At 56.0% G+C, this 27949-nt stretch overlaps 1 protein-coding gene across 5 annotated transcripts; it reads left to right on the top strand.

The window, feature by feature from the left end:
• Positions 1 to 7: 7 nt before the first annotated feature.
• Positions 8 to 27932, top strand: TBX4 (T-box transcription factor 4). 5 transcript variants are annotated; one of them, XM_081162420.1, is made up of 9 exons: positions 8 to 203; positions 3799 to 3978; positions 4777 to 4871; positions 12417 to 12536; positions 13670 to 13817; positions 22611 to 22763; positions 23073 to 23161; positions 23281 to 23516; positions 26340 to 27278. In XM_081162420.1, the coding sequence occupies exons 2-9, from the start codon at positions 3802 to 3804 to the stop codon at positions 26957 to 26959; spliced, it is 1638 nt and encodes a 545-aa protein (XP_081018546.1). In that variant the 5' UTR covers positions 8 to 203; positions 3799 to 3801; the 3' UTR covers positions 26960 to 27278. The 5 variants fall into 5 exon arrangements, with proteins under 5 accessions (XP_081018546.1, XP_081018547.1, XP_081018545.1 ...); XM_081162421.1 differs by having other exon boundaries at positions 22 to 203; positions 26343 to 27932; XM_081162419.1 differs by lacking the exon at positions 8 to 203 and adding an exon at positions 3552 to 3573 and having other exon boundaries at positions 26343 to 27932.
• The last annotated feature ends 17 nt before the right edge of the window (positions 27933 to 27949 follow it).

The raw sequence follows: 27949 nt of genomic DNA, 5'->3' as shown, positions 1-27949 counted from the left end.
GAGAGCTGAGGCCCCAAAGTGCAGCCTCGGAGATCAAGGGCCCGCTCCAGAGCCGGGATGTGACCGGCCTCGAGGGCGCGGCGGGCAGAGGGATCCTGACCTAGCGGCCCCGACTCGGAGCCCCGGCTGTCCAGTGTTCCTCGGACCCGAGCCTGCAGTGGACTCGGGCCGCAGGCGCCTCCGCATGAGGCAGCGCAGTTAGGGTGAGTGTGGGTTCTGGCGGGGACCGGGGTGAGCCAGGCGTGCGGGACGGGGGCCGCCCGAGCCCAGGGTTAAGCTGCGGGGTCGGGGAGAATTAGCTGGAAAGGGGGCGAGTAACGAGACCGAGACCTCGGGGACGGTGAAGGCGAGAGGGCGGAGAGAAGTGCCTCAGGTCTGGCTGCCGCCTCGGCCCAAGTCCCGGCGGTTGGGTCTAGGGACCCAAGAGCATAGAAGCGACAGAGCCAACCCCAAAGCAACAAGGCTAAGCCGCGGTAGCCTTGGAATTGGCGTTTGCAGAATAGGAAAGGCCGTGAAAGAGGGCCGGGTTACGAACGGTGAATATCGGCAAAATTAAAGCAAGGAGCATTTTATGTAAATAATGCTGGTTGATCAAGAATTATCAGGGTGTGAGCAAGCAATTACCAAAGAAACCGGCTAAGCGGCTTCACTAATACAGTATCTGGACTTTAAAACGACAATGCAGTAATAGTCACTTTCAGAACCAAGTGAAAATTGTAACCACAAATTTAAAAGAATCATAGACAAAGTAACTCCAAATACAGGAACAATGTGATAAGAACCAATGTATTAGAGTCAATAGCAATAGTATAAGAAATAGTAACAGTGTAACAATTGATGAAAATGTAGGGGAACTGTGAGTAAGAAATACTATTCAGGGAAATTGTAATATTAGTAGAATTGACAGAATACTATCATATAATTTATTGTTGATACTATAATGAATTATTAAAATAAATATTAACCCAAATCTTATGAGCAATGGTAATACAAATAAAGACAGCAAGTAAAATTGCTGGAGTGATATGACAATTTATGACCAAGGTATTAATCGTCCCAACAACAGTATAAATAATGGTATAGTAATGAGAAGTATTGTACCAATGTGATGAAAATAACCAGGCTATTAAGAGCTGTAGCAATATTACAGATTATGACAAAACAGCAACAAGTAAGGATGTGATGAAAATCACTAGTGAATTAAGACCTGTAGCATTACCAACAATGGCAAAGTAACAGGATATTGTGACAATGTGATGAAGAATACCTGGAGTGTTATGAACAATACTAAGAAAACAAATAAAGGCAAAATAACAGGAAGCGTTATAAGGATGCGAAGAAAATTAAGGTGAATATTAAGAACAGTGATGTTACAAATATGGTAAATAAGTTTTCGAAACTGTGACAAAGAACAACAGAGGCTGAGGAAACATTTTAGGGGCACAGAGTAAAAATTAAAATAACACTAGATTGACACGACCTATTAGAACACCAGGCCCTAGAATGACGGAGCACTGACAGGAAAGCAAGGGGCCCATGTTTAATAATGATGAATTAATAAACCAGACCAGTACTTTAAGCATAAAGTACTAAAAATAAAAAGTGCCAATAACCTATGTGATAGGATAAATATTCTTAATGTTATTGAACTGAGCAGACTACCGCTCTGACGACAGAGATAATTAAAATGTAACAATTCCCCCCGTGCAAGAACAATGTCCGCAGTAATCCGGAGGGAAAAGAAAAGCGCTGCTCTTGGAAACCGAGGCGGCTGCAAGCAAGGCCGCGGGGCCGCGGGCCGCGCCGCAGAGGGTCCCGCAGAGGGGCGAGCGCGCGCGGCGGCCGGGGCTGGGCGCCCACCCGCTGCGCCTGTGCCGAGGCGACCGCAGGGACCCCGCCTGGGACAGCCAGGCGGGAAGGAGGGAAATGAGCGGGCGCCCCAGCGAGGGCGAGCTGACGGATTCGGCTCCCCGGCCGGGAGAGGAGCTGAACCCCGAGGAGAGCACGGGGAAGCCCGCATCCCGAGTCGGGGCGGCGGACTGGCCTCGGGGAAGTCGGGCCGCGGATGTGCTCCGCACCCGGCAGGGCGGAGAGCCCCGGGTGCGAGCCGGCGGGCGCCGCTGCACCGCTCCGGGGGTGACAAGTGTCCCTTAGTGGCCAAGGCAGCATCGCGCCAGGCGGCCCCTCCTCCTGGCCCCGCGCGGGCCGCCGCACCTTGGAGCAGCCGATCTTGGGCGCCCATCCCGGCTGGCACCAGGTAGAGTGGAACCCAGCGCCTTGTTCCAGAGCTGGAAACTACCCTGGCCACGCGGCGTCCTCTTGCCCGGGGGGCTCCTGGGTTTCCGAGTGGAAGCCTCCGACCCCGCACGTGGCCCAAGGCGGGTTCGGGCGCTGGCCATGCGGTGCGCCTTGCTCCCTGCTGCTCCTGGCCTGGGGACCAGCGGGGCTGTCAGCCTTATCTTTACGGGCTTTTCCCAGCCCCAACTGGCCCCGGCCCCTTTTTATCTCCTCTGTTGCACTTGGCTTATTTACTTTGTGAGGCCCTGGGAGCCGATGTCTAGGCCCTGGGATGGGGAGGCCAGTGGACAGGAGGGGTGAGGGGCCTGGCCTTTGGAATGCTCAGAGGGATCCAGGGGAGAACAGAAAAGGGTAGGAAGAGAAAGGGGGAACATCCCGCCACAGACACACATATAGCGAGGCAGCCGGACATACAGAAAGCACCACCGGCACTTGCCCAGACCCAGAAGAAGGGAGAGGCGCAGGGAGGCAGAGGGAGAAGCGGAGATAATTCAGGTTAACACCCGTGATGGAGGCAGGACAGGCAGGTCCTTGCAGGCTGGGCTCTCAGCGTGATAGCCCAGGACCAGCGGGCACGTGGGCAGGCTGGTGAATAGTCCTAGACAGTTGGGAAGGATGGCTGTGCCCTGAGGCAGGACTAGGCTGTGCCTGTGAAGGGGACTCACCCAAATGGCCTGGTCCTTAGCTGGGAAGGGCCTGGGTCCCTTGCCCCAGAGCTGAGCCCTTTGGAACTAAAAGTGTGAGGAAGCCAGTGCGTGTGACTGAGGTCAAGGCTGGGGAGGCTCCTGGCTGAGTTCAGGGCCTGCCTTAGGAGAGGGGCTGCTTGGGGGACCAGGAGGCTGTGGGAGGGTGCTGTGGCTGGGTGTGAGAATGTGGGTGATGCGTAAGGTGACTGTGGGAGTGGGAAGGTGCAGGAGTAAAAGCCTTTGAGTCTCTACCTGACTGCTGTCTGAGTGGGTGAAGGCAGATGGGTGAGCAGGGACATGGGGCTGCCCAGCTTTTCTGAAGGTGTGGAGCCCAGGAGCCTGGGTCCTGCCCTCCTGGCCTGGTTCTCCTCTCCTGTCCGCCCTGGCCCAAAACTGAGCCTAACCACAGGTTACCAGGGAACAGCTGAAAAAGACCCAGGCCTTAGGCTCCACTGGAGCCAGGCAGGAGGGAGCGAGTGGGGGTACAGCTGGGGCCATGCCGAGAGGGCGGTCCTTCCCCCCCACACCTACTCATCACACAGCCCCACACCCTGGGCAGGCAGACCTCGCCGCGTGCAGACCCTCCCAGGTCCAGAACCCAGAAGGAGGCCAGAGGGAGGAGGCGAGGGTCCCGCCCTGGCATATTCTCCCTCCCGCAGCTCGGGAGGGGGCGGGGTCCACGTGCGCCAGGGCGGCCTCCCCAGCCCTGCCCGACGACACCCCGACCCCCACCCCCTGCTCTGCACGAGAGGACCACGGGGGCCTCTGGCCAGTACGGACCTGGGCATGTGACTGGTGTGTGCTGTTCCCGCAGGAGATGCTGCAGGATAAGGGCCTGTCGGAGAGCGAGGAGGCCTTTCGGGCCCCGGGCCCCGGGCTCGGCGAGGCCAACGCCGCCAACGCCTCTGAGCCCGCGCTGGCCGCGCCCGACCTCAGCGGAGCCGCGCTCGGCAGCTCCCCGGGCCCCGGGGCCGACGCCGCCGCCGCCGAGCAGGTAGGTCCGCGCCCGCCGTCGGGCAGAGGTCGGCGCCGGCCGTCTGCGGGGCCGCCTGTGCCAGTCCCCCCGCGGCGCGCAGGGCTCGCCTCCTGGGGCACCTGGCTGCGTCCTGCGCTGTCTGCTCGGCGGGGCTCCCCTGGGCAGGGGCTTCCGTCCTGCCTCCACTTGGACCCCTCTGAGCGACTCTGGGGCAGGTGGCGGAGGGGACCCCGGCGACAGCGAAGGGAGCCCAGGAGAAGTGTCCAGTTCCAAGGGCCCTGCGAGGCGGGAGGGGGTGGGGGCGAAAGCCTGGGACCGAGCGGGAAGAGCCACCCGGACGGCCGGGTGTGCGCGGGAGCGGGGCTCAGAGGCCGCGGGGACTTCATCTGCACGGTCACAGGGTGACCTGATGACAAGGAACCCGACGGTGTGCGCGCGCGGGCCGTGGCCTGTGCGGTGCCGCAGGGTCCGGGGGCGCGCGTCCCGCTAGGGCCGGGCCCTGGGGGTCCCCGCGCCTCCCTCCGGCCTGCGGCTGTGCCCGGGCCCCGGGAGCGTTTCCGTTCGTGTGCACGTGGGTCCCCTACCGCTGCGGGGGCAGGGTTGTGTCCTCTGCCGGCCCGTCTACAGGTGCAGCTCCGAAGGACGGGGATCCGCCACTGATCACATTTTTAAAAAATTCATCAGCGGCACGGAACAATTCCGTGGAAGGAAGCCCCAGGCGGCCCGGGCGGGCAGGGTTTGCGCGCCCCCGGCCTGTGCGCCCCCCGAGGCTCCGCGGGCCCGGCCGACCCAAGCCCCTCCCTGCCTCCCTCCCAGACCATCGAGAACATCAAGGTGGGCCTGCACGAGAAGGAGCTCTGGAAGAAGTTCCACGAGGCGGGCACGGAGATGATCATCACCAAGGCGGGCAGGTCAGCTCCGCGAGGTTGACGGGCCACCGGCGGGGGGCCGGCGGGCGGGGCGGCGGGGATCCCCAGGGGCTCCCAAAGAAGTCCTGTGGGCCTCCGGCTCGGGAGCAACCGGAGTTCCCTGCACAGCTCTGGCCTTAGCCCCGCGTCCTGACGGGACCTGGCCTGGGAAACCGCAGGGGGCTCCCCCCAGGGGAGCGCACCCGGGAAGGAGGAGGGTGGGCAGCACTGTGTAAATGGTGCAGGTAGGGTCTCCTTGCCAGTCTGTGCTCGGTGGTTTTGGCCCCGGCGTTGCTCTGCCCTCCTTCTGGGAACCTGCAGGATTCCCCAGGGCTGCTCGGATGGGGCACCTAGAGATGCCCCTCAACACGTGGAGGAAGGGGACAGGAACACGTCTTCCTATTTCCATAACGTTTTGGGATCAGCCGAACCCCAAGTCTCTCATCCCCAGGGCGCCCCTTTCTGTTGCCAGCACCCTCCCCCCCAGGGCCAGGCAGCCTTGGGCCCTGTGTGTGGTGTTTGGGGAGCAGCTGTGGCGGCTGCCAGAGAGGAATGATTTATAAAGTGGAAACATCTTTAAAATGCGCTGGTGTCTGTGGGAGAGAACCCGGAGGAGCGGAGGAAGATGCAGAGGGGGCCGATGGGCAGGTCTCGGGCGGGGGGCAGCGGGCAGCGAGGAGAGCGGCTACCAGGTGAAGGGAGCCGGCTGCAGACAGAAGCTGGAAAGTTCAGGTTCAGGAGCCCCCTCCCCGCCCCCCCTCCCCGCTGCACCTCCTCCACACACTCGCGCTGCACTTTGATCCTTGGGGGACAGGTTAGGTGTGAAACTGTCCCTTGGCCTGGCTGAGGGCCCATACCTGGGTTTTCTGAAGACCAAGATGGCGAGGCATCCGGGGCCAGGACTCTGGAGTCAGGCAGCAGGGGCTTGGGTTTCAGCTCAGCTACTTCCATCTGGGCAACCCTCAGGCAAGGGTCTCTGCCCCCTCTCGTCTCCAGCTGTAAAATAATAGGTCCTTCTTCAGACAGTTGTATGGGGAGCACTCAGCACACCTCCTGCACATGTAAGCACACAATAAACACCAGCTATAACATTAATGTAACAAATGCTAATAATGGGAACCATAGTTAAGAGAAATGTCTGGTATCCACTCAGCGTTTCCCCCCTGCTTTTTAGAGAACTCCGTTGAAGGGCTCAGGCTCTTCAAAGGAAACAAAAAGCTGGTGCTTTGCAGCGTGTGGGGTGCTGGCAGGCCTTGCTCGTGGGGTTTCCTTTTGTTTTGTTGGAGGTGGGGGTCTGGGCCCTCGGCTGCCCTCACGCCTAAGTCAGGGAGTGGGCTGGCCACCCAGGTTCTCTATAAGAAGAGGGAGCAGTTAGATGTCAGGGCCTGAGTCTGCTGCATTTGGGGGGTGGGGAAGAAGATTGCATTAGGGGAGCCTGGCAGAGGTGCCACGAGGGACGGCCACTGAGGACAGTAGGGGCCGCGCATCACAAGCCCTGCCTTCTCCTAGCTGAGTGCACTTGGGCAAGACCCTAGACTTCCTGTGGCTCAGCGGTGTTAGGGGAAACAGATGGTGGCTGTGGATCTACCTGCCACCCTTTCTTTTCCCATCACGGTGAGACTCAACCCAGGGATCACCTGAGCAGTGCGTGGTCAGCTGCTGAGCGGATTACAGGTGTGAAGAGGGGGGATTTATTTCTCACAATTGCTGTGGTGGATGGAAGGATTTATGACTGAGGAAGATTCAGAGCTTCCATTTTTAGGCAGCAGAAATAACCTTGTCTCTAGAAAATAAATGGCCAGCGTGTTCTTTGGGCATGCCTGGCCTCTGCCATTTTGAACAAAAGGCATGTGTGATTTTTCTCAGTGGGGTTTCCTGCATCTGCTTGGGTCCTCCCCCCCCCACATGCGTGCCTGAGCGCGCGTGTAACACACTCACACTTCCAGAGGTGACACTCCAGGCAGACTGTTGTGCCTGATCCCAATGAAGGCTTAGAGATGGGCCTCAGAGACTGATGATATAACTGAAAAACGGTTGTGATGATGTCGGCAAATTATGGATTCATCACAGTCTTTCATTTCTCTGGCAGAAAGTTATTCTTGAACCAGGTCTAGTCCTTGAGAAAGTCACTAGCCTCCTCCCTCTCCCCCAGTTCTCACAGACCCTTTTCCCTCCTGCATAGCTGCCCACTGACTTCAGAGACCACTTTCACTGCTCTGATCCCTGTGTCCCCTCCCCCCGGTTGCCTCTGTCTCATGGGCAGCCGCAGGAGGCGGCTTGTGGCTCTTCAACCTCCTGTCCATGCCCCCCAGCATCCCTCCTGGGCACTTCCATTTCTCAGCAGATGACCTGGACCCTTCTCCTAAACCTTGACTCATAGGTTCCTAGACTGTTAGAATTGGACATAAACCCTGACCCCAGAGAAAGAATGCACTTGGCTCTTGCAGATAGAAGCAGAGTTAGGCAATGACCAGGTCTACAAGGGCCAAGCAGATGCTACTCCACCCCCAGAACAAAACCCCAACTTTGAGAAGCCTCCTTGGTTGCTTATTTATAGGGCCAGTTCAGTGTTTTGAACGGGGGTGTTGCTCTGCCCTGGAGGCCCTGGCTGGTGAGGGGCGTGATAACTGTTGTCTGGATGATGGAAGGGCGGGTCCTGGAGAAGAGGGAACAGAATGTTCTCAAGTCAGTTTGAGTCCACGGGTCACAAGCCTCTGGCCTCTTGCCTTTGAAGGTCTGAAGGCCACGAGAGCGAGTTTGAATTCTCAAACAATTTGATCTGGCGAATAAAATGCCAACCACAGCGTGGCACATCAATTTCTGAATGCTCAGGAGCCCCTGATGTCCGGGATAAGAGGTGGCCAGGTCCCTCTCAGGCCCCAGAGACTGGAAGATTCCTGCTGCTGACTGCAGAGAACAGACCCCTTCCTCTGCCTCCTGACATCCCTGCCAAGCTTGATCCATGTGAGAAACTGCATTTTTCTCCCAAACACAGATAAAAGTGAGCTCCACAAAAATTTAAATATAAACCTCCCCAAAATGAAAATTTCCTAACCGTCTGACTGCTCTACTCCTAGGTCACGGTTATGCCACCAGATAAATCTCCACTATCAGCCTTCAGAGCCTGTTGGGTTCAATGTTGCTTGTGTTAGTGACAGTGAATTTGCGCTTGAAAAATGAACTACCGATGAGAACTCCTGTTGAACCTGTATTGTTTGTTTTTCTGAGGCAGGGATTTGGCCTGGCCTAATCCGGGCCTTCAAAGCCAATTGCCCTCGCTCTGTATACAGAGCGTCAGAGCTCAGTGGCGCGGCTGATAAGAGAAGTAAGGGTTGAAGACACTGGGAAAGTGGGTTGGGGAGAGAGGGCTTTGATCTCTTTCTAAAGTATTTTCTGAAAGCAAAAGTCTATCAGAAGGAAATGTCTTTTAAAAAAAGAATCTAAGAGAAGCAACTGACCTTCCAAAACAGCATCCATTCCACACACCCTCACTCCTGCCCCCACCTCAGGGAAAATATTTCTCAAAAATGCTTTGAGTGAATTAGAAAACTCCGTGTGTGTGTGTGTGTGTGTGTGTAAGTGGAAATAAATTATGTAGCTGTGCCGTTGCCCTCAGAAATCATTTGGCTACAAAAGATTGGGTCCTACAACAGCCCCCAAACCCAGCCTCGGTTGCTGGGCCCTGGCCTCTTCCCGACATATCCAGAATTCTTTCTGAAGATGCCCAGATACTAGGGGTAGAAAGATGGGTGGGGTTTTCTGTGGACCCCCCCCCCCCACCTTTTGTCTGCAGCCCGTTCCTTGCAGACTCTGGGCTCCAGGGTCTGTGCATGGGGCGCGTGCGCTCGTGGGTGTGCGTAATTTTTAATGTCGATTTTATTGAAGTGGAACATTCCTACAGAAAAGTGAACAGTTCTTAATTGTACGGCTCTACAGACTTTCACAGAGTGAACGCACCCGGGGAACCACCCCCCAGGTAAAGAAACAGAACATTCCCGGCCCGAGCCCCCCCTGCGTGCCCGTCAGTCACCACCTCCCCCTCGCAGCCTCTCTGCAGACTTCTCACCCCTTCAGTTTGGTTTTGCGCCTGCATTCAAGGAAAAACACAGGTAGCGGCTCCCGGGGTGCCCGATGCCCCCCGGGAAGTGGGAGCTGCGGCGGTGAGAGGCGCGGGCCCCGCAGAGGTGGGGAGAGCCCGGCGGTCCCTCGGCCCGCGCTCCCGCCCCCCGGCGGTGCTTGGACTTGGCGGCTCTCTGAGCCCAGCTGTAACTCGCCTGTTCCCGCTCAGGCTGCATTTAAGGGTTTGTTGCCAAAATCAAAATGCCCGAAACCCGTTCTCGTCGCCCCGTCCGAGGCAGCTTATCTTAGCAGTTCATTCTAAAGCCATTTCCGAGTATGAAGTAGATAAAGGCTGAGCCCCGCACCCTTTCAGAGCCTGTCTCGTGATCAGAGGAGGAAACCCCGGCTTTCATCTCCTCCCCAGGCCGGCGGGGCAGGCGGCTTGTTTATGCCCCGGCGGGGCCGTTTCCGTGCGCCCGGGACGCCCTCCGCCCGGGGTCCCCGAGCCCGAGGGGCGCAGCACCAGGAGCGCGGGGCGGGGCGGGGCGGGCGCCCAGAGAGCAGGCCCGCGGGGCGCGCGGGAAGGGCGCAGGGGCGCCGCGAGAGGGTGGGGGTGGGGCGCGCAGGGTGGGGGACCCCAGCCAGGGCTGGACTCGCGGCGCCGGTGGGCGGCTGCGTGGGCACGGCCGTCAGAGTCATCACCCCCCTCCCCACGCCCAGGTGCTCATCTCCGCCGTAGGTGTTGGCTTTCAGGTATATTTTACGTCCTAAATCACAGAGACAATATACATCTCACTCCACCGTTTCATCTGTTTCAGCAGAAGGACCTTTCGGTGCAGGGGCGCCGGGAGGAAGTCAGGCCCCAGGCCCAGCGCTCCGGCCGAGCGCAGCCCACCTGCGGCGCCTCCCGCACCGCCTCTGGGCTCCGACTCGAGCCACTTCGGGGGCCAGGGGCAGATGCTCCGCTTGGGCAGCAGCCTGCGGGGTGGGTGGGGGGTGTTTCACCCTCACACTCAGCCGGTTCCCCACACCGGGCAGCCTCCCTCCTTCTGGAGCCCCCAGAGGGGATGCGGTTGTGCCTGGTCCTGGGTGTGCGCCCCAGGGCCCAGAGGCGGGCACCAAAGGGACCTGCGGAGAGGAGACAGTCTCCATGGAGGGCTGGAGCTCAGAGTCCCAGGGGAGCCTCTCCAGGACTTCTGAACCCCCGTTCAGACCAGATATCCTGCCTAAGAGAGGGGCATCGGTGAGCGGGGAGGCAGAGGCGGAGAGACGCCCTCCTTCCCTGCCCCAGCACCCACAGACCTCCCCAAGACAGGCACCGGCAGGGATCTGGTCTGCAGGCAGTTCCTAGAAGCCCAGTCACAGGACACCAGCGCCCCGCCTTGGAGGCCCGGCGCAGGCTGGGCTGGCCGGCTGAACCCCGAGCCAGCCTGGCCCCTGCGCCGCTGGCAGGAGCGCAGTGGGGGGCAGACGCGGGAGGAAGGGCCCCGGCCCCTCGGCCGGGTGATGAAGACTGCTGAAGCCGCAGCGAGCCTACTCTTGCGGCCTCCTTTGTGGGCACTAGCCTGGGGGAAGCCGTGTCCGCCCTCTGCCGTGCCCGCCTGGAGTGATCACAGGAGCCCCCGGCCACGTGCGGGGCCCTGGTACTAGGCGGCCACGCGCGGCCAGGGCTGCCCCATTTTGTGGCTGTTTCCGTGGCGGTTACAAAATGGTGGCCTGGAAAGGACGGGGTGCTTGGCCCTCCCCCGGGGAGGTGGGGAGGTGAGCAGCTGCTGCCTCCCTCTCTCAGCGTTAGGCCCACCAGGGGAGAGGCTGGGCCAGGAAAGAGGGTGGTGCGGGCTCCAGCTGTGCCCCCAGGCCAGGCGGGGGCTGGCAAGCAGGAGGCAGGATTGGGTTCCTGAGCCCTCTCGCTTCCCCCATTCCTGGGGAGGGGGTGGGGTGGACATTTGAAAATGCTTTCAATTGACATCTGAGACAAATTCTTCCACACGGTTTATAAGTCCCTAGACTTGCAGCTAGAACTTCCCTCCTGCCTCCAGGCACGCACACATGCGCGCAGGCGCACTGCGCCTCCGCTCAATCATATGCACTTGTGCCTCCACATGGGCACACACCTCCCACACCCCGCCGCCGCGCTCCCGCCGCCTCTCCTCCAGCGAGAAGGGGGCACAGGCCGCCGGGCTAGGGAGGGGAATGGAACCCCCCACCTCAGGGTCCTGGCTTGGGCTTGCTGTGGGGTCTGCCGGCTTATGGAACTCTTGACCCCTTCTGGAAGCCTTGCCCTGTCCAGGTAAGCTGGTGCCCCTGTTGACAGAATGGGCGACTCCAGCCATCCGTCTGAGGTGTCCAGGACAGCTTCTCTTGAGGGTCCCTGGACTGTCTCAGCTTAGTGAGAGTCAGAGGACCACCTGATGGCTTTCCTGGAGGGGACAGGTTAGCACGCTCCCAGCTCAGGGGACTTGGCTCTGGTGGCCCTTCATGTCTTCACTTAGGTTTGGATCCTGCCTCTCTCAGGGAACACTTTTGTGGCAGATCATCTAGGAGGGATGGGATATCTGAGACAACTGTGAGGAGGCTCTGTCTGCCCCTCTGGGGAAGTCCAGTGCTGGGGACCTGGTGGCCAGGGGACGGGGCTGTGCCCTGCGGGTGTGCGTACATCCTGTCTTATGTGTGTGTGTGCCAGGGGGTCTGGGGAAGCTCTGCTCTAGAATGTTCTTTGAGCTTCAGGATCCTGGAAAGTCTCAGCAAGGGCTGCAGGGGCTGGGAAACTTTGTCTCTTGGTGAATCCATTTTCTTAGAGGTAGGTCATCCCACTGGTTTGTGGAGAGAGGAGCACGGTAGGGTCCATGTAATTGTCATACATGGGTTCATTTAATCCATACAGCAACCCATGAGATACACAGTAATATCCACATCTTAGAGATGAGGAAACCGAGGCAGAGAGAGAGCCGAGCTAGTTGCCCAAGGCTTCCCAGCTTATCCATGGCGGGCCAGGCTGTGGACCATGGCACAGTGGTTCCAGAATCCATGCTGTGCTCTAGGAGGCTCCTGGACTGACTTCCCCTGGTGCCCAGTTAGCATGGGCAAGCCAGGTCCAGGTGCCCACAGGGTTAACATTTCTGCTAAACACACCAATGGAATCCAAAGACCTAGCAGAACTCTCCTGTTCTCCTGCAAGTTGGTTTGGGGCCTGAGGGTTTCCACAGAAACATGACTCGAGGAAACATCTCATTAATTACAGAGGTGGCTGATGGGGACATCCAGGTCTTCTGCTCTGGCCCCCAATGTGGCAGTGCACCCCTCTCCTTGTGTAGGGGGGCTGAGGCCAGGGAGTGAAGTGACTTACACAAGGTCACACAGCTCTGACTGGTGCCACGACCTCTTGCTATAGGGGCAGTGCCCCTCAGGCCTTCTGCACCCTTGCTCACTCTGTGCCCTCTTCCCTGGTGCTCTGTCCATGCCTCCGCCTCACCCTGTGGCTTCCCCCAGGAGGATGTTCCCCAGCTACAAGGTAAAAGTCACGGGCATGAACCCCAAGACCAAGTATATCCTGCTGATTGACATCGTTCCTGCGGATGACCACCGCTACAAGTTCTGTGACAACAAATGGTAAGAACCTGGGGCCCTCACGTTACCTGCCTTCCCTCCGCTGCTCTTTCCATTCACCACCCCCCTCGCCACCTGATGTTTGCTCCATGGACTCCCCAGTTAGTCCAAGTGACTGTCCAGATCTGTAGCCGGGGGGGTCAGCAGATGTCTGCACACCTGCTGCAGGCGGGCTGGGGCTGCACTGAGCTGCAGTGTTTGGGTGTTTGGTGGACTTCAGGGTCTGTGCTCTCCCCAGAGCTGTGGACAAACAGGCTTGGTGACAGGGCTGTGGGTGACAGGTGAACACCCACCCCAGGATTTAGGCTCTGGCAGTGCTTCGTGGGGAGGACGGGAGCTGTTTTCCGGGGGGTCCAGCTGCCTGCTCTGTGGCGTCTCTCCTGTTCCTCCACTCACTCCCTCTTTGTCTGGCTGCAGTGTGTGTCCACCACTCAGAGTCAGTGGGCCTCTGCCCGGTAGTTGGATGGTGGGACCCTTTGGCAAGGGCTGGGTTGAAGGGCAAAACCAGACTGGGGCTGGGTAAATAAACAATGGGCTCTATTTCCTGAGACCACCTCCTTGGTGCCCTCTCTGCCCCCAGAGCCCAGGACAGCACTCAAGGAGAGCAAGGGATCAAATGAATCCGCAGCCCCGGGATGTGGGCTCCACGGTGGGTGGTTCGTGGGGCCCGCAGAGGCTAGGTGGATTCGGTGGCTGGATTCGCACTCAGCGCAGGCCCTGGCTGAGGGAACAGTTACCAATGAATTTCTTTGGGGCAAGCATTGTTTTGGGGGCAAGCAAGCTGAAAGTTGTCTAGGTCCCCTGAGAAGCTCCCTCCAAACAATATAATTTGTAACATTTCTAAATTGTCTATGTAACACAGGTAAGTGCTGCTTAAATCTCCCCATAATACATTTGTGGTTCGCCCCACTCCTTGTAGTAAGTAATGGCATTTCTCTGTAATCTCCCTTTCTCTTTCACTCTCTCTTCTGTCCCTCCTGCTACCCACAAAGTCCTAAATTGTCAGTGTGATAGGACCAGCATTGATTTTTTCTCTTCAGGTCTGTGGGGATTTGCTCTCAGAGAGGGGACAGAGACTCTGGGCTTCCCAGACCCCAGGGTGATCTCCTGCTGTGGCCCGATTGCTCTGTTGGCAGGATGGTGGCAGGGAAGGCTGAGCCCGCCATGCCAGGAAGGCTCTATGTCCACCCGGATTCTCCTGCCACCGGGGCCCACTGGATGCGGCAGCTGGTCTCCTTCCAGAAGCTGAAGCTGACAAACAACCACCTGGACCCCTTCGGCCACGTAAGAAGGGACAACCTGGGCTCGAGGGCGAGTCCTGGGCAGCGCTGCAGGTGGATGGGTGGGTGGGGACCCGGAGAACCCGCTCTGTGGACCCAGCTCTAGGCTTCAGCACTTGTCAGGCCGGTTTGCAGCAGGAGAGCAGGGTCCCAGTCCCACCGCTCCACAGCCTTCCCTTAGCACTGACTGGCTGGGTGACTTTGGGTGAGTTTCTTAGCCTTTGGGAATTTTAGTTTCCTTGTCTAGTTTAGAGGGAAGATGACCACATGCACTTTTCCTGGTTGTGAGAATTAAATGGAGAATATGCATGGAGCACCCTGCGCACAGGAGGCTCTAAACAAAAGGCAATTATGACAACAATGACAGCGATGATGGGTTGGATCTCCCAGCTTCGGTCTCCCCCAATTAGGCCTTGCTGGGGCATAAGACAAGTCAACCTTCTTGAGAAGGAGTCGCAGTGAGTCTGGAGCCTCTTTGGCGTGTCCGCCTGCTTGGCCTGGCAGCCGCCTGCCCTCTGGACGGGAGGCCTCGCCCTGGCTCCCTGGCAGCTCCTTCCTGGCCTTGCCTGGGACCTGGCTCTCGCAAGAGAGATTCTGAAGCCCTGCGGATGCTGCTGTTGACGCCCCATCCAGGCTGCTAAAGCTTATTCTTTCGCCATCTGGCCCTGGCAGGCCCACAAAAAACTTTTTATGTGGAAATTTTTAGCTCAAGTGTGTGGGGCAAACTGAAGTCTGGGGTATTATGTGCCAGGGCACAGGCCCTATCCCTCTAGGCTACCCATGGTTACCCTGGAAGTGCAGGGTGGGGGTGGGGGTGGGGGGCGCCGGTGCACTAGAGGCTCCTCCATGCAGTTAGCAGGCTGCACACCTAGCGCTCAGGTGTGCAGGGTGGTGGGGAAGCCGCGGTGGGGTGTGCAGGCAGGTATGCGCCTCTTTTATGCCTCATTCTGGTGATCTGCGTGCAAATCAGAATTCTGTGAATCATAGTTCCCCATGGAAAATGCCAACAGTGCTGCGGTTCTGATTGACCCGTATGTAACTAGCAAGCAGCTCTTCGTTTTGATTTTCTCAGTCTGTTGCATTCTCTTCTGAGTCGGTGACCCATAAACAAGCAACTAGGAGAATGCTTAGCTAACATAACTAACTCTTGACTTATCTGTTTTGCGAGCAGCACGGGCTCTTCCCATGCAGGGCAGCAGGTGCTGTTGGGCGTGTGGCAGAGACGTGCAGGTGTGCACAGTGGGATGTGCTCCTGTGGCCCCAACCTGTCGTGGGGGCAGAGACAAGCCAGCGATCCCATAGAAAGGGTCAGCCAAGCCCCTGCCTCCCAGAGCACAGGGCCTTATAGCTGAGGGGAGAGGGGCCTTCCAGGTCTTCCTGGGCACCGTCCTGGCCAACACTTTGCTCCCAGCCAGCTCCTCCTGGCCTCTGGTCAGGCTGAGGCACCAGCCTGGGCTTCTGCAGTGTAGACTGGGAACCTAGCTGAGAGGCTCGGCTCTGTCCACAACCACACACACATGTGGATCCCCGGAAACAGACCCCTGGGGTGAGCACAGAGCTTGGCAGGAGTTGAATCTTTGGGTGACTGGCCAGGGGACCCAGGAATCAAAACTCTGGTGAGCATTTTGGATGCACAGCTTGCCATGAGCCTTCCCAGCTGCAGAGATGCCTGAGAGGACTCTTCTACCTTCCTACCTTCTGCAGGAAGTGGAAGGGGAGGGAGTCAAATGGCTGAAAAGCTGGGATTTTTAGGAGAGGGAGACAGACTTAGCCTTGGTAGCCCAGCAGGAGGGTTTTCCAGCCTGGCTTGCATCTTTGTTGACTCTGTGGGGGTCCATAGGGCTTTGCACTAAGCCTGCATATAGTCTTGGGTCTGGGCCAGTGGGGCTGCTTGATAGGCTAGTGATTTTGGGCTGCCCCTGGCTACATTGCCATGCCTGCCTGGGGCTCACCTCCCCTTGGCAATAGGGATATTCCCCACACTAAGTAACTGGGCTTTCTCTCCAGAGGGTTGGGATGCAGAGCATCTTCCTTCTTCCCATCCCCACATGTACCCAGCAGGTGCAGTTTATTGGTTCTAACACCCCCTACGGGTGGCAGGGCTCAGGGAGATGAGGTGATTGTCTCAGGAGCTGGGAGCAGTGCTTGGACCCATGCTTTCTGACTTCAGCTCCAGCACTCTTTCAGCTTCACCTGTCTTTCTGTACCCAGGGCTCGAGCTGTCCTCTCTTCAGCTGTCTGGAGCACCCCTGGGGAGGGAGCAGCCTTTGGCCATGCGGGCGAGGGCTGTGGAGGATGGGCTAACTTCCTAGACACGTCGGGGCAGAGTGGCCCATTTGGACCTTGGCTTTCTGCTCCTTGGCCTGTGCCCATGGGAGTGGTGACCAGGGGGTGGCCAGGTCACCCTTCTTGGCTTCTCAGTGCAAGAGCCTGGGAAAGCGCCATCTCATACTGTGAACTTGCCCCCAACAAGCCCTTTCTTCTGCCTAATTCACCTCCACATTTTCAATTTTCCCCACAAACTTTCAAACCTCAAGTACCTTTCTCCAGCCAAATGGACTTTGGACTTTTCTCACAGTACCTCAGGGACTTCGTTTAGCTGCTGCCTCCCCTCTGCAGCCTTCCCCCAGGAGAAGGGTCCACGGTTCAGGTGAGCTGGGGCCCGGCAGCCTGTCCTGCGTGGCAGGCAGGGGCTCTGGAGCAGGGAGCCCTCAGACCACATGGCCACATGCTCCGAAAGGAACTGGGTTCTGACTAGAAAACACCTTGTGGGTTTTTGCTGTGAGTCCGGGAAAGACCTCTGTTCCTGAGGGGTCGGTCCTGGGTGCGACCCCTGGGTTCTGGAGGAAAGCCCAAGGCCAAGGGCAGGGCAGGCGGCAGGGGCACAAAGGATCAGGGGGCTGGGGCGGGGCGAGCTGCCTTCCAGCCCCCTTTGGGCTCCACTTCTACGGTTCTGCTGGCTGTGCGGGCCGTGTGCCCGCCGTTCCTTCCTGCTTGCCCGGACCTGTGCCCAGCAGGCTCCGCGGGCGGGAGGGCCGCTGCTTGGGAAGTGCAGGCCTCGCTGGGTAGGGCGGTCCCCCGGCAGCGCGTGGGGAGGGCCCCCCGGATCCCTGAGGGCAGGGTCAGTTTATGATTTCTGACATGAACTTGACTTTCGAGTCTGTTCCAGAGGCCGAGTTCATCCCGGGCTGGGGGTGGGGGCTGCAGCTCCTTGGCCACAAAGTACCATGGGCACAGTCCCCTCCATGTACTGCTTCCTCCTCCGGCCACAGGCCTGTTCACCTAGCTAGTTGCTCCTGAGCTTGGGATCCCAGCTCAAATGCCACTCCTCAGGGCCACAGGCCAGGGCCCCCTCAGGGCTCTCAGAGCCCCCAGCACCTTTCTGTCCTAGTCTTTACCACAGTGACAATTGTATACTTACCTGTCACATTTGTTTTGGAATAGAAAATACAGTCACATGGTTTAAAAATAAACCAGGAATAAACCGAAATGTCTACAACGAGATGCAGGTCCCCCATCCACTTAGTTTCATCCAGTCCCAGCGACGAGTAACCAATGTTACTGATCTTTTCAGCGTTTCTTTCCGCCTGTACAAGCAGATACAGAATCCCAGCTCCCTTCCTTTGGACACGAATGATGGCACACCACAAACACTGTTTTTGCACCTTGCTGTCACCCCAGCATATCATGGCGATCGTGCCAATTGTACAGAGCGTCACATTCCTTTTTTCACAGCCGCATAGAATTTCACCATGTGATTGTTCCATAAATTATGCAGCCAGGCCTTACAGAGGGACGTGTTTTCCCCTATTTTTGCTCTTTTGATTAAGCTTGTGCATGTGGCACTATATGCCTGTGCCAACTATATCTGTGCAGTAAAGTGCCCGTTCAAAGGGTATTTGGATTTGTCATTTGTAATTCTGCCCTCCATTGGAGTTACACTGATGTATATTCCCGCCGTCGCTGTGGCCTCACCGACACAGTGGGAGAGAAAAGTTTTTGCCAGTCTGGTGGGTGAAATGTAGATATCAATTTTAGTTTTAATTTGTATTTCCTTTTTTATGAGCGAGGTTAGGCATCTTTTTTTATATGTATTTCCTCCTCTGTGAACTGCTATCCTTACCCTTGGCTCATTTTTTTCTTAGATTTTTGATTGCTTATCAGTTCTAGGAGCTCTTGTGAATCGGGAAGACTTGGCTCCTCTCTGTGATATGAGTTGCACATATGTTTCCCAGTCTGTCCCTTGTCTCGGGATTTTGCTGTAGTGGTTTTCCTGCACAGGAGTCTTTCATCGAATGCGCTGGTCTTTTCCTTACACAGTCTGCATTGTGAGTCATCGAAAGCCCTTACCCACTTCTTACTTACAAGGGAATTTTCTTCTGTTTTCTTTTAGTGTTTTATGGATTTATTTTTACATTTAAACCAATGATTCTTTTGGAATTTGTTCTGGCATTTGATAGGAGGTGTGAATCCAACTTTTTTATTCTTTTCTAGAGAGCTGTCCAGTTGTCCCGACACCAAGTAATTGACTAGTGCTCTCTCCTCCCTGCTTTAGATGCTTATTTCAGGAGACAAATCCCCAGGCGAATCTGTGTCTGTTCAGGTGCCAGGGCCTTAACTGCTGAGGCTTTGTAATAGGTTTTAGTGCCTGGCAGGGCTGCTCTCCTCACTGCTTTTCTTTTCCAGTTCTCTGGGCTAGACTTGTGTATTTTTTCAAATGAACGTTAGGGTAAGCTTGCAGTGTTAAGAATGAAGCTTATTTTTATTTATTTATTTTAATTAAGTTTCTTGGGCTAACTGGTTTAATGACATCATAGGAGTTTCAGGTGTACAGCTTTATAACACCACATCTGTATACTCCACTGTGTGCTCACCACCCAAAGTCTTGTCTCCTTCCGTCACCATATATTTGGCCCCCTTTTACCCCCTTTGGCCTCCCCTTTCCCTGTATTTATTAGACTCGGTATAAATGATCAATTTACTTAGGAAAACTGGTAGGAATGCCTTTCTCTTTGCTGGAGTCTGCTTTTTGTCTCCGAAAGTGTATTCACGTTTTCTTCCTAAGGTCTTAGGCCTTTCTCATTTGGTATTTCATCTTGTTACTACTATAAATGCAGACTTTATTCCACTGCATTTTCTCACCACTGATTTTTGCTCGATGTCGGATGTCTGTGTGACTTCCCATGAAATAGGAAACCATGAGGTTTTTAATCACCAGGATGGCCTAGTGCCTGGCACTGTGTCTGGCAAAAAGTGGGTGCTGGTCAGCGGTAAGTGAATGACTGGACCAGCTAAAGGGGGTGCTATTTAGACAGAGAAGGTACCTCTTCCACCAGGGGTGGCATCCCCCCAAAGCTTATGCTGTTAACTTGACAGTGGGGACCCAGAGCTATTGCTCTCCCTCTTTCCCTCCTCTATTTGCTGAGCCCTGACAATGTGCTGAGCCCTTGCTGGGGGCTTTGGGACATACAGATAGATGCCCCACATGACTTCAGATCAGGCCTGGCCCTCACCAGCCAGGGAGAGGTAGGAGCTCAGGCTCAAAAATTAGTACCAAGTCTGGGTCTGCTCCCATTGGCGGTCTGAGGTTAGGCAAATGATTTGACCCACCTGAGCCTCTGATGAAATGGGGCTAATAATATCACCTACTGTACAGGGATGTTGTAAAGATGAATTGTACGATGTGTGTAGAATACTCAGCACCGGGCCTGGCACACAGGATATGCTCAGTAAACACTGGCTCTTATTGCTGGGACTGGGAGAGAAGGCAGGAAAGTTTCTGGGCCCCTGGCTTGCTGCCCCTGAACAATACCGTTTGAACCGCTTTGTCAACTGAAAAAAAAATCCATGTCTAAGTGGATCTGTGCAGTTCGTGCCGTGTTGCTCAAGGGTCAACTGCACTTACTGAGCTTGTCAAGAGCAGTGTGTACTCTCTCTGAGGCCATCTGGAATCTTCTCAGGATCCTGTCTCCAACCAGCTGGGTGTCCTTGGGCAAGTCACATCCCCACCACAGGCCTCCTGGTCCTCATCTGCAAAATGAGGAGGTTGGACTAGAAAGATCTCCAAGGTCTGCCCCTCCGCGCCCCAATGTTCCATGTTGCTAACATAGATAAATCTGGGCCTCACTGGCCGAACTTGCCACGGCGATCTCTTGAGGAGATGAATGTTTGGCGCTATCGCAGTTGTTAAAATAGAACAGGCTTCTGAATCGCAGCCAGAACATAATGAATCCCATTTCTATAAAACAGCGCTGATGACGAGACCAGCCGTGTAGTGGGGTTTGTTGACGTGGCTGGCCCATTTGGCCTAATATCCTCGGCAACAAATAAAAATGTGAGATTCTGGCAAAGCAGTTTAACGTGATGCCGGAGGAACTTCCGAGTGAAGCCAGGTGCACGAGTCACTGAGTTCGTTTCACATTCTCCGGGGCGATGGAACTGAGGCTCCAATTTATATCTGCGTCGGTTCAATGGATGGGACTGCCTTCCAGACACCTGTCCAAGTTCCAGACTGTCAGAGTCAGGAGGGTATTTGGGGACCACTTAGTTGAAAGCCTCACTTTATAGATGGGACTCTGACGACTGGAGGGGAAGAGCTTTGCTCAGGACTTGCAGAGATCCATAGAAGCTTCTAGGCCCTCTGTGGCTGGAGTTGCAACCCCCGCACCCCCAGTGGCTCCTACCTGCCCTTGCAAGTCTGGCAGTTTCTCTCTTCCCAGGATCCCCATCAGCCTGTCTAGTTCCCTTCCGTAGAAGATGCATTTGACAATCGAGGACTTTGTCTAATGGGCTACGGAGTCTGGCCTTTATCCCAAGGGGCAAGAGGGAACCATCAAAGGTGGAATTATGATGAGAAGACATTTATTGAGCCCTAAATCCTGGCAGGAGTGTGGGGGGACATGGAGGCAAGAGGAGGAAATACAAAGGGCCCTGCTCTCAAGCAATGGATGGTCTTCCTGGATGAGCCACAAGGTTCTAAGCAGGGAGTGACCTGACCAGATGTGTCACAGGTGAAATGGAGAGGAAGTAGATGGAGACAGGGAGGAGGCTGTCCCCAAACCCCGTAAGAGACAGTTCAGAGTATGAACCAGGGCTGTCCCTGCACGACTTGTGTCCTCAGTCTCACTGTGTGTTTCTTGTCCAGCAGGCCCCAGCGGGCAGTGGGTCTCCAGCTACAGGACCTGGCTTGGGGTTTGGGAAGCTCTGTACTTGTCCCAAGAGGGTCCAGAGGTTTGTCACTGAGGGCTAAGGGGTAATAGCCGGTGCAGAGGCAGAAAAGCTAGTTCCTGATGGACAGAGCTACTTGGTCAAAACCAAGGAACCCAGGGAAGGCCAGAGCCCACAGCCCAGCTCCTGGCCACCTACTTCCTCAGCCAAACCTGTGCTCTGGGCTGTCCCTGTCCCAGGAGGTGACAAGAGTAGAGCCTCCCCAGACTAAGGCTTCTGCCCACTTCCCATGGGAGAGCCTGGCCCTGGCCCTTCTCTGTGCACTCTGGTAACTCAAAGGTGAAGTCTTTCACAAAGCTTCAGCACCAGGTGGAGAGAAAGGAGAGACAGGAACTCAGAGGGGACTGGGACCTGAGGGCCAGCCTAGCCTAGCCAGGACAGGAGCCAAAGGGTTAACAAAAGCAGCCGTGCTGATAAAATGCCCCAAATTCCTGGTCCTGCCTCCAATGGGGAGTGTGTCTGGCAAATGTCAACGATAAAAAATACATTTTAATGGCACATGATGCAGCCGCTACCGTGGGGCACAGCCGAACGAAGCAGGTTTGGAGCAGCCACTACTGTGTGTTACTCCCGGGGCACCGGGCCACGCCTCCTGGGCTCTTTCATAAGCTTTGGCCATCAGGGTGACCCACCGCCCCGCCCCCGGCATGCTGGGGCCTTTGGCCTCCTTTGGCATTATTCCTCTGGCGTTATTTCAACACTTTGCTTGTCTCCTACCTTGGTACCTTGAACTCCAGCCAGGGATGGAGCTTCCCTCTAGGCTGTGAGTGGCCTTGGGCAGGTCTCAGGACAGGATACTGCTGAGTCTCCCAGCTACCCTCAGCAGGCCTCTGTGAAAGCTGAGAAGGAATGAACAAAGGAGTGACTAGATGACAAAGGTCAGAGTGCACCATTCTCCTTAGCTCCCTCCCTCCCCCATTCCACAGACTTCTGGGCTGAGAAGCTGCTTTTGTTGCTGACAAATGTGAGGAGGGGGCTGAGCCCCCACTTTGGGCATTTCTAGGGAAGGTAGGTCACACATAAGCAGTAGGGAGGGGGTCAATAGGGCAAAGAGGTGGGAGAAAAGAGGGAGAGGCAAGGGGAACAGTCAATCTGGAGGGGAAAACCTGAGGGAGGTAAGTTATGCATTATGATACCATTTTATAGATACAAAAACTGAGGCTCAGAGACGTCCAGTGACTTGTCTGAGGTCAGACAGTGAGTCTGTGGCACTCTGGATTTTTGCCTATAACTCGGAATTCCACCTATTACACTGTGCTGAGTTCACTGGGGACTTTAAGCTGCTAAGCTCTCCATTGCCACAGTGAAGTCATCTAACATGAGGGAGGTCCTGGGGTCAGGCATTGGTGCTGGAGCAGAGAGGCCAAGTAGGGGCTGTGGGGGTTGAGCTTGGGGCCCAGGGGCCTGGTTCTTCACATGGGAACTTCAGGAACTTCCTGGGCTCAGTCCCTGTAGTCAGGTGCTGGGACCTGGGCTTTTAGGAGATGAAAGCCAGTCTAGGGCCAGCTGAAAGAGGCCAAGGGCCAGGGGGTGAGGACCTGAAGCTCAGAACAAGACCCTTATCTTCCAGATCATCCTCAACTCCATGCACAAGTACCAGCCACGGCTACACATTGTGAAGGCAGATGAGAACAACGCTTTTGGCTCCAAAAACACAGCCTTCTGCACCCACGTGTTTCCAGAGACTTCCTTCATCTCCGTGACCTCCTACCAGAATCACAAGGTACAGCTGCTGTTCCCCCCCCCCCCCCCCCGACACCATGCAGCATTTATGCTGGCACCACAGGGTGGCGAGAGGTGCAGCTTCAGAGGCAGTGAGGCTGGGGCAGGCCCAGGGTGGGGACCTCAGAAACCTGTGAATGGTGAGGCCAAGGAGGACCCAGCAAGACTCCTGGCCAGCCCAGGGCTGGGGTGTGTGATTGTCCAGACCAGACCCTGCGATGAGTTCTGAATGTGCCTGGGGTGGGGGAGGAGGGCCAGAGGCCAGCGCAGGCCTCTACCCCAGCAGCTACCCGGCGTCCTCTCCTGACAGATCACACAGCTGAAAATCGAGAACAACCCTTTTGCCAAGGGATTCCGGGGCAGTGACGACAGTGACCTGCGTGTGGCCCGGCTGCAGAGGTGGGGCCCCCCTCGGGGGTGGGATGGGCAGGCTGGGTTCAGGCACTGGGACTCGGTAAACCTCGAAGTACCTTCACTCTTCTCCTGTCTCGCTCTGACTATCCTCCCCGCTGCTCCAGCAAAGAGTACCCGGTGATCTCCAAAAGCATCATGAGGCAGAGGCTGGTCTCCACGCAGCTCGCGGCCAAGCCTGACGTCAGCCCCCTGCACGGCCCGCACCAGGCGCTCCAGCACTACCAGTATGAGAACGGGGCCCACGTGCAGTTTGCTGCAGCAGAGCCACAGGACCTTCCCCTCAACACCTTCCCATCCCAGAGGGACTCCAGCCTCTTCTACCACTGCCTGAAAAGACGAGGTAGCTCTCCTGGACTAGAAGCCCTAGAGGGTCGGAGGAGGGGTGAAGCTCTCCTGGCAGACACTCCCCACTACACACGGGAGCATGGGCAGACAGACACACACACACACACACACACACACACACACACACACACACGTGTGGCCTGGGAGAGCAAGCCTGAAGGGTGAGGGATCATGGCCAGGCTCAGTGCAGGGATGTTGGCTCTTGCTTTTAATGCAGCCTCCTGAATCCTCATAGACAGCTTGTGGCCTTGGTATCCCCAGACACTGAGACCCTCCCCAGTTCCAGGTGTTGCTCTGCAGCCACTTTTTTGAGAACAGGGTGGGCAGACAGCCCGAAACCAGCTGGGCTGTGCCCCCGAACACGGGAGGAGGCTGAGGGGCCACAGCCCAGAGGTTTTTGGATTGGGGTCGTCATTTCTCAAAGCCACCTCAATCCTAGCACAGGGATAACCTAGAGACATGACTACAGGCTCTCTGCCCCCTCACACCAGGATCTGCAGAGGCTTTTTGAGAGTGGAGATGAGCTATTGTGGGTGTAGGCTGGGGCCAGGACCACAGGCCTCAGCGCCGTGTGTGCCGGCTTCTGTGTGAAGTGGAGCCTGAGCTAGAACCAGCACGGTTGTGCCTGGAACCAGGTCCTGGTTCCTTCATCTATAAACTAGGGCTAATTAGTGTTATTACACACGACGACTTCACAGGGTCACTGAGATTTTCTTGGGAATGAGTTTGGGGACTTTTGCTTGCAATTCAGAATGTTCTCTCCGTCCAACTCCTAGAGCCCAGCCAGGCAGAGCTTCCACCTAGAACTTAGTCCCATTAGAACTAATGACCTAGACCAGGCGCTGGCAAACTGAGGCCCTTGGACTAAATTTGGCCTGTTGCCTATTTTTGTTTTGGCCTGTGAGCCATACAAAATGGTTTTTATATTTTTAAATAGTCGAAAAAAATCAAAAGACTATTTCATGATGCGTGAACATTATATGAAATTCAAATTTTAGTATCTGTAAATAAAGCTTTATTGGAGCACAGCCATTCATATTTACTTACCTCATGTGACGACAGCAGAGCTGAGCACAGCAAGTCCTCACTTAAATGTCGTCGACAGGCTCTGCGACATCAAGCAACACTAAGCATAAGGAAACCAGTGTTACCACAGGCTAATTGATATAAACAAGAGCTCAGTTCCCACAGCATATTTCTGGTCATGAAAACATCACCAAACTTCTAAATAAAGACCCCCAAACACATCAATATTAAACACGGAAATAAATGTGAGCTATACATACATTTAAGAAAGATGAATAAAAACTAGTGAGAGAATGGTTTTCCAACCCGCTTATTCCAGTTCAGGGTGGCAGGTGGCCGGAGCCTATCCCGGCAGCTCAGGGCGCACGGCGGGACCCCACCCTGGACAGGACGCCCCTCCATCGCAGGGCCACACACACAGACACTCACTCAGGCTGGGACGATTTAGACACGACCATCTAACTACCGTGCGCACCTCTGAGGCGTGGGGGGGACTGGAGCCCCGGGAGGAAGCGCACAGGGACATGGGGAGAGCGAGCCAACCCCACACACAGTGGCCCTGGCCCAGAACTGATTACTTTTCCTCATCAACGTCATAATGAAATCATGTTGAATGAAACAACATTATTCAAAGACCTCCTGTAGTTGCGACAGATTCCACATGGCCCACAGAGCCTAAAATATTTACAATTTGGCCCTTTGCAGAAAAAGTTTGCTCACTCCTGATTTAGAGTGACTGGGCCACATTCCAAGGTTAAGAGCTTAGTGCTCTTGAGAGAAAGGAGGAATCTGAAGATGGAGAGGAGGCATGAGTGAGGGATGAAGAAGAGAGCTGGGCGAGAGAGGGGGCGTGTGTCTCATCAAGGAAGGTGCCTCCACATGGGCAGAGGTGGGCGCAGGCCTTCAAACCTGCCCACTCCTCCAGGCCACCCTGCCCCGTGTACACACGGCTCCCAGGATGAATCCCTGGAGAAAAAAGGAGGGAAGCCGAGATAAGCCGCTGGACAAGTGCTTTTAAGTTTGTGGAGCGGGCTGCTGCCCAAGTCCCGGGGCCTGGGTCATCCCTGGATCCCAGGGGGCCTGCGCCACTCCAGACAGTCCAGCCCTCACGGTTGGGGAGGTTGAAAGACACACACATAGCTTTAGGCGCAAAAGCACACGTCACCTTCCACGTATTAGCCTACCCATTCCTTAACTTCATAAACAATGCTCTATTGGAATCTGTGTAATGACAATTTGATGGGACGTCTTTGAACATGTGTAGGGTTTATTTCCTCTTCTGAAAGCAACAGGAATGTGCCTGCAAGTAGCTTTGGCTTCCTAAGGCCTTCCTTGGACCTGAGGATCGAGGCAGAGGCGTTGCGGCTTTAATTTTCTGGCTAATTCAGATGGATGTGGCCTCTGGGCCTGGTTTGGTCTGGCAGTTGTGTCTACTTTCCTTGGCCAGGGTGGGTCTAGTCTAAGAATGCCAGCACACGTTAAGGACTCTTCCCATCCCCGAGAGTCAAGGCAAAGGATCAAAGCTGTGGGCCTCCTGGCTAAACACATCACTCAGGGCCTGGTGATGTAGTGTCCCCGTGGCCTGTGGGCAAGACCCACAGTCTTACCATTTCTTGGCTGCTGCCACTTTATGAAAGCTGCCCCTGATTAAAGTGGTTTTGGGAGTGCCATGGCAACACGGGGCAAGGACGGGCCCAGAATGACAAAGGTAGGCTGTCCTGGCCTCCAGCTGGGTACTCTGACCCCTGGGCTGGTGGAGACAGCTCTTCCAGAAGGTTTCTTTGTCTCCCAGCAGATAGTGCCCGCCACCTGGACCTACCCTGCAAGCGCTCCTACCTGGAAGCTCCCTCTGCGGTGGGGGAGGATCATTACTTCCGCTCTCCCCCTCCCTACGACCAACAGATGCTGAGCCCCTCCTACTGCAGTGAGGTGACCCCCAGGGAAGCCTGTATGTACTCGGGTTCAGGGCCTGAGATTGCCGGCGTGTCTGGGGTGGACGACTTGCCGCCACCCCCCCTGAGCTGTAACATGTGGACGTCAGTCTCGCCGTACACCAGCTACAGCGTTCAGACCATGGAGACTGTGCCTTACCAGTCCTTCCCCACGCACTTCACCGCCACCACTATGATGCCTCGGCTGCCCACCATCTCCGCTCAGGGCGCCCAGCCGCCAGGAAACACCCACTTCAGCGTCTACAATCAGCTCTCCCAGTCTCAGGGCCGGGAGCGGGGGCCCCCGGCCACCTTCCCGAGGGAGCGAGGCCTCCCCGCGGTGTGTGAGAGGAAGCCGCCCTCTCCACACCTGAACGCTGCCAACGAGTTCCTCTACTCTCAAAGCTTCTCCCTGTCCCGGGAAGCTTCCTTACAGTACCATTCAGGAATGGGGACCGTGGAGAACTGGACTGACGGATGACTCCCAAGTCTCCTCGCCAGCCCAGGACCACGTTAACCCAGTACTAACCTCGGTGGGTGGCCTGCACTACCAAGAAACGCAGGAAGGTACTCTGAAGGGTGGGCTGTGTGCATGTGTGTGTGCACGCGTGTATTTGGAGAGCCTCGATCTGCTGCCTTACATCTGAGGCCATGACAAGGGGAAAAACACAACTGTCTAAGTGCTTTGGGCTGCAGGAACTGGGTCCGTTGTTTCTGACATCTTGAACATGCCCACGGGTGGGATGGCAGTGGGGAGTTCATGTGAGTTATTTAGAGATTTTTATAATATAATGTTAGACTTACTCAGGGCCAGGTGGTGAGGTCTCTCCCATGGAGAAGGTGGGGGAGGATTCTCATCGCTGGGGTGGGAGGGCTCTGTGCACATCTTAGCGTCCATTCCTAGCCTTCTCTTTGCAAGGGGAGCTGAGAACCTTGCTTGGGAGCCGGAGGCCCACTCTCTTGGCTTCTGGAGGTTCTGTGACACGACCCGAGAGGTGGGCTCAGCTAAGCCACAGAGCATAGTCTGAGAGTGGAGCCGGCTGCTCGGTGAGCAGCCTAGAATTGATCCCTAGAGCTCTGACAGCTGAGGGCTGATCCTCAGAGAGGATCACGTGCTAAGTGCCACCTGATGGGCATGAAAAAAAATTTTTTCCTTCAAAGAGGAGGGAAAATGCAACCAATGGCACCTCTGTCATCATTCGGGTTTTCTTATAAAGCACAAAGCCCCCCACCTCGGTCCCCGAGGCACAGGCTCTCTCTCTCTGTTGTGCAAGACGCGGCCACTCAGGCACCATCTGCATCCTGTGACTGGCAATTATGAAACACGCTTCACCTGGCAGCGTCCCCAGGAGACTGTGCTGAGGCTGCCGCCAGGCATCTCCGGAGCCTGTTCCGCTCCCAGAAAATCCTTGCCTCTGGAGGAAAGCCCAACAGAAATAAAAATGAGAATTGAGAAAACATTCCCTTCTTC

This window comes from Miniopterus schreibersii, assembly GCF_964146895.1.
Source record: "Miniopterus schreibersii genome assembly, chromosome: 16".
Taxonomy (NCBI): domain Eukaryota; kingdom Metazoa; phylum Chordata; class Mammalia; order Chiroptera; family Miniopteridae; genus Miniopterus; species Miniopterus schreibersii.
Note: the sequence above shows the minus strand (reverse complement) of the source record. Positions and strands in the feature narration are given on the sequence as shown.

What these genes read in the sequence shown, in the direction of transcription:
- TBX4 (XM_081162420.1), top strand. Translation starts at nt 3,802, where the DNA reads ATGCTGCAGGATAAGGGCCTGTCGGAGAGCGAGGAGGCCTTTCGGGCC. An exon ending in ACCTGGACCCCTTCGGCCAC is followed by an intron (nt 13,818 to 22,610) that starts GTAAGAAGGGAC and finishes CTTATCTTCCAG; the next exon opens with ATCATCCTCAACTCCATGCA. An exon ending in CGTGTGGCCCGGCTGCAGAG is followed by an intron (nt 23,162 to 23,280) that starts GTGGGGCCCCCC and finishes CCGCTGCTCCAG; the next exon opens with CAAAGAGTACCCGGTGATCT.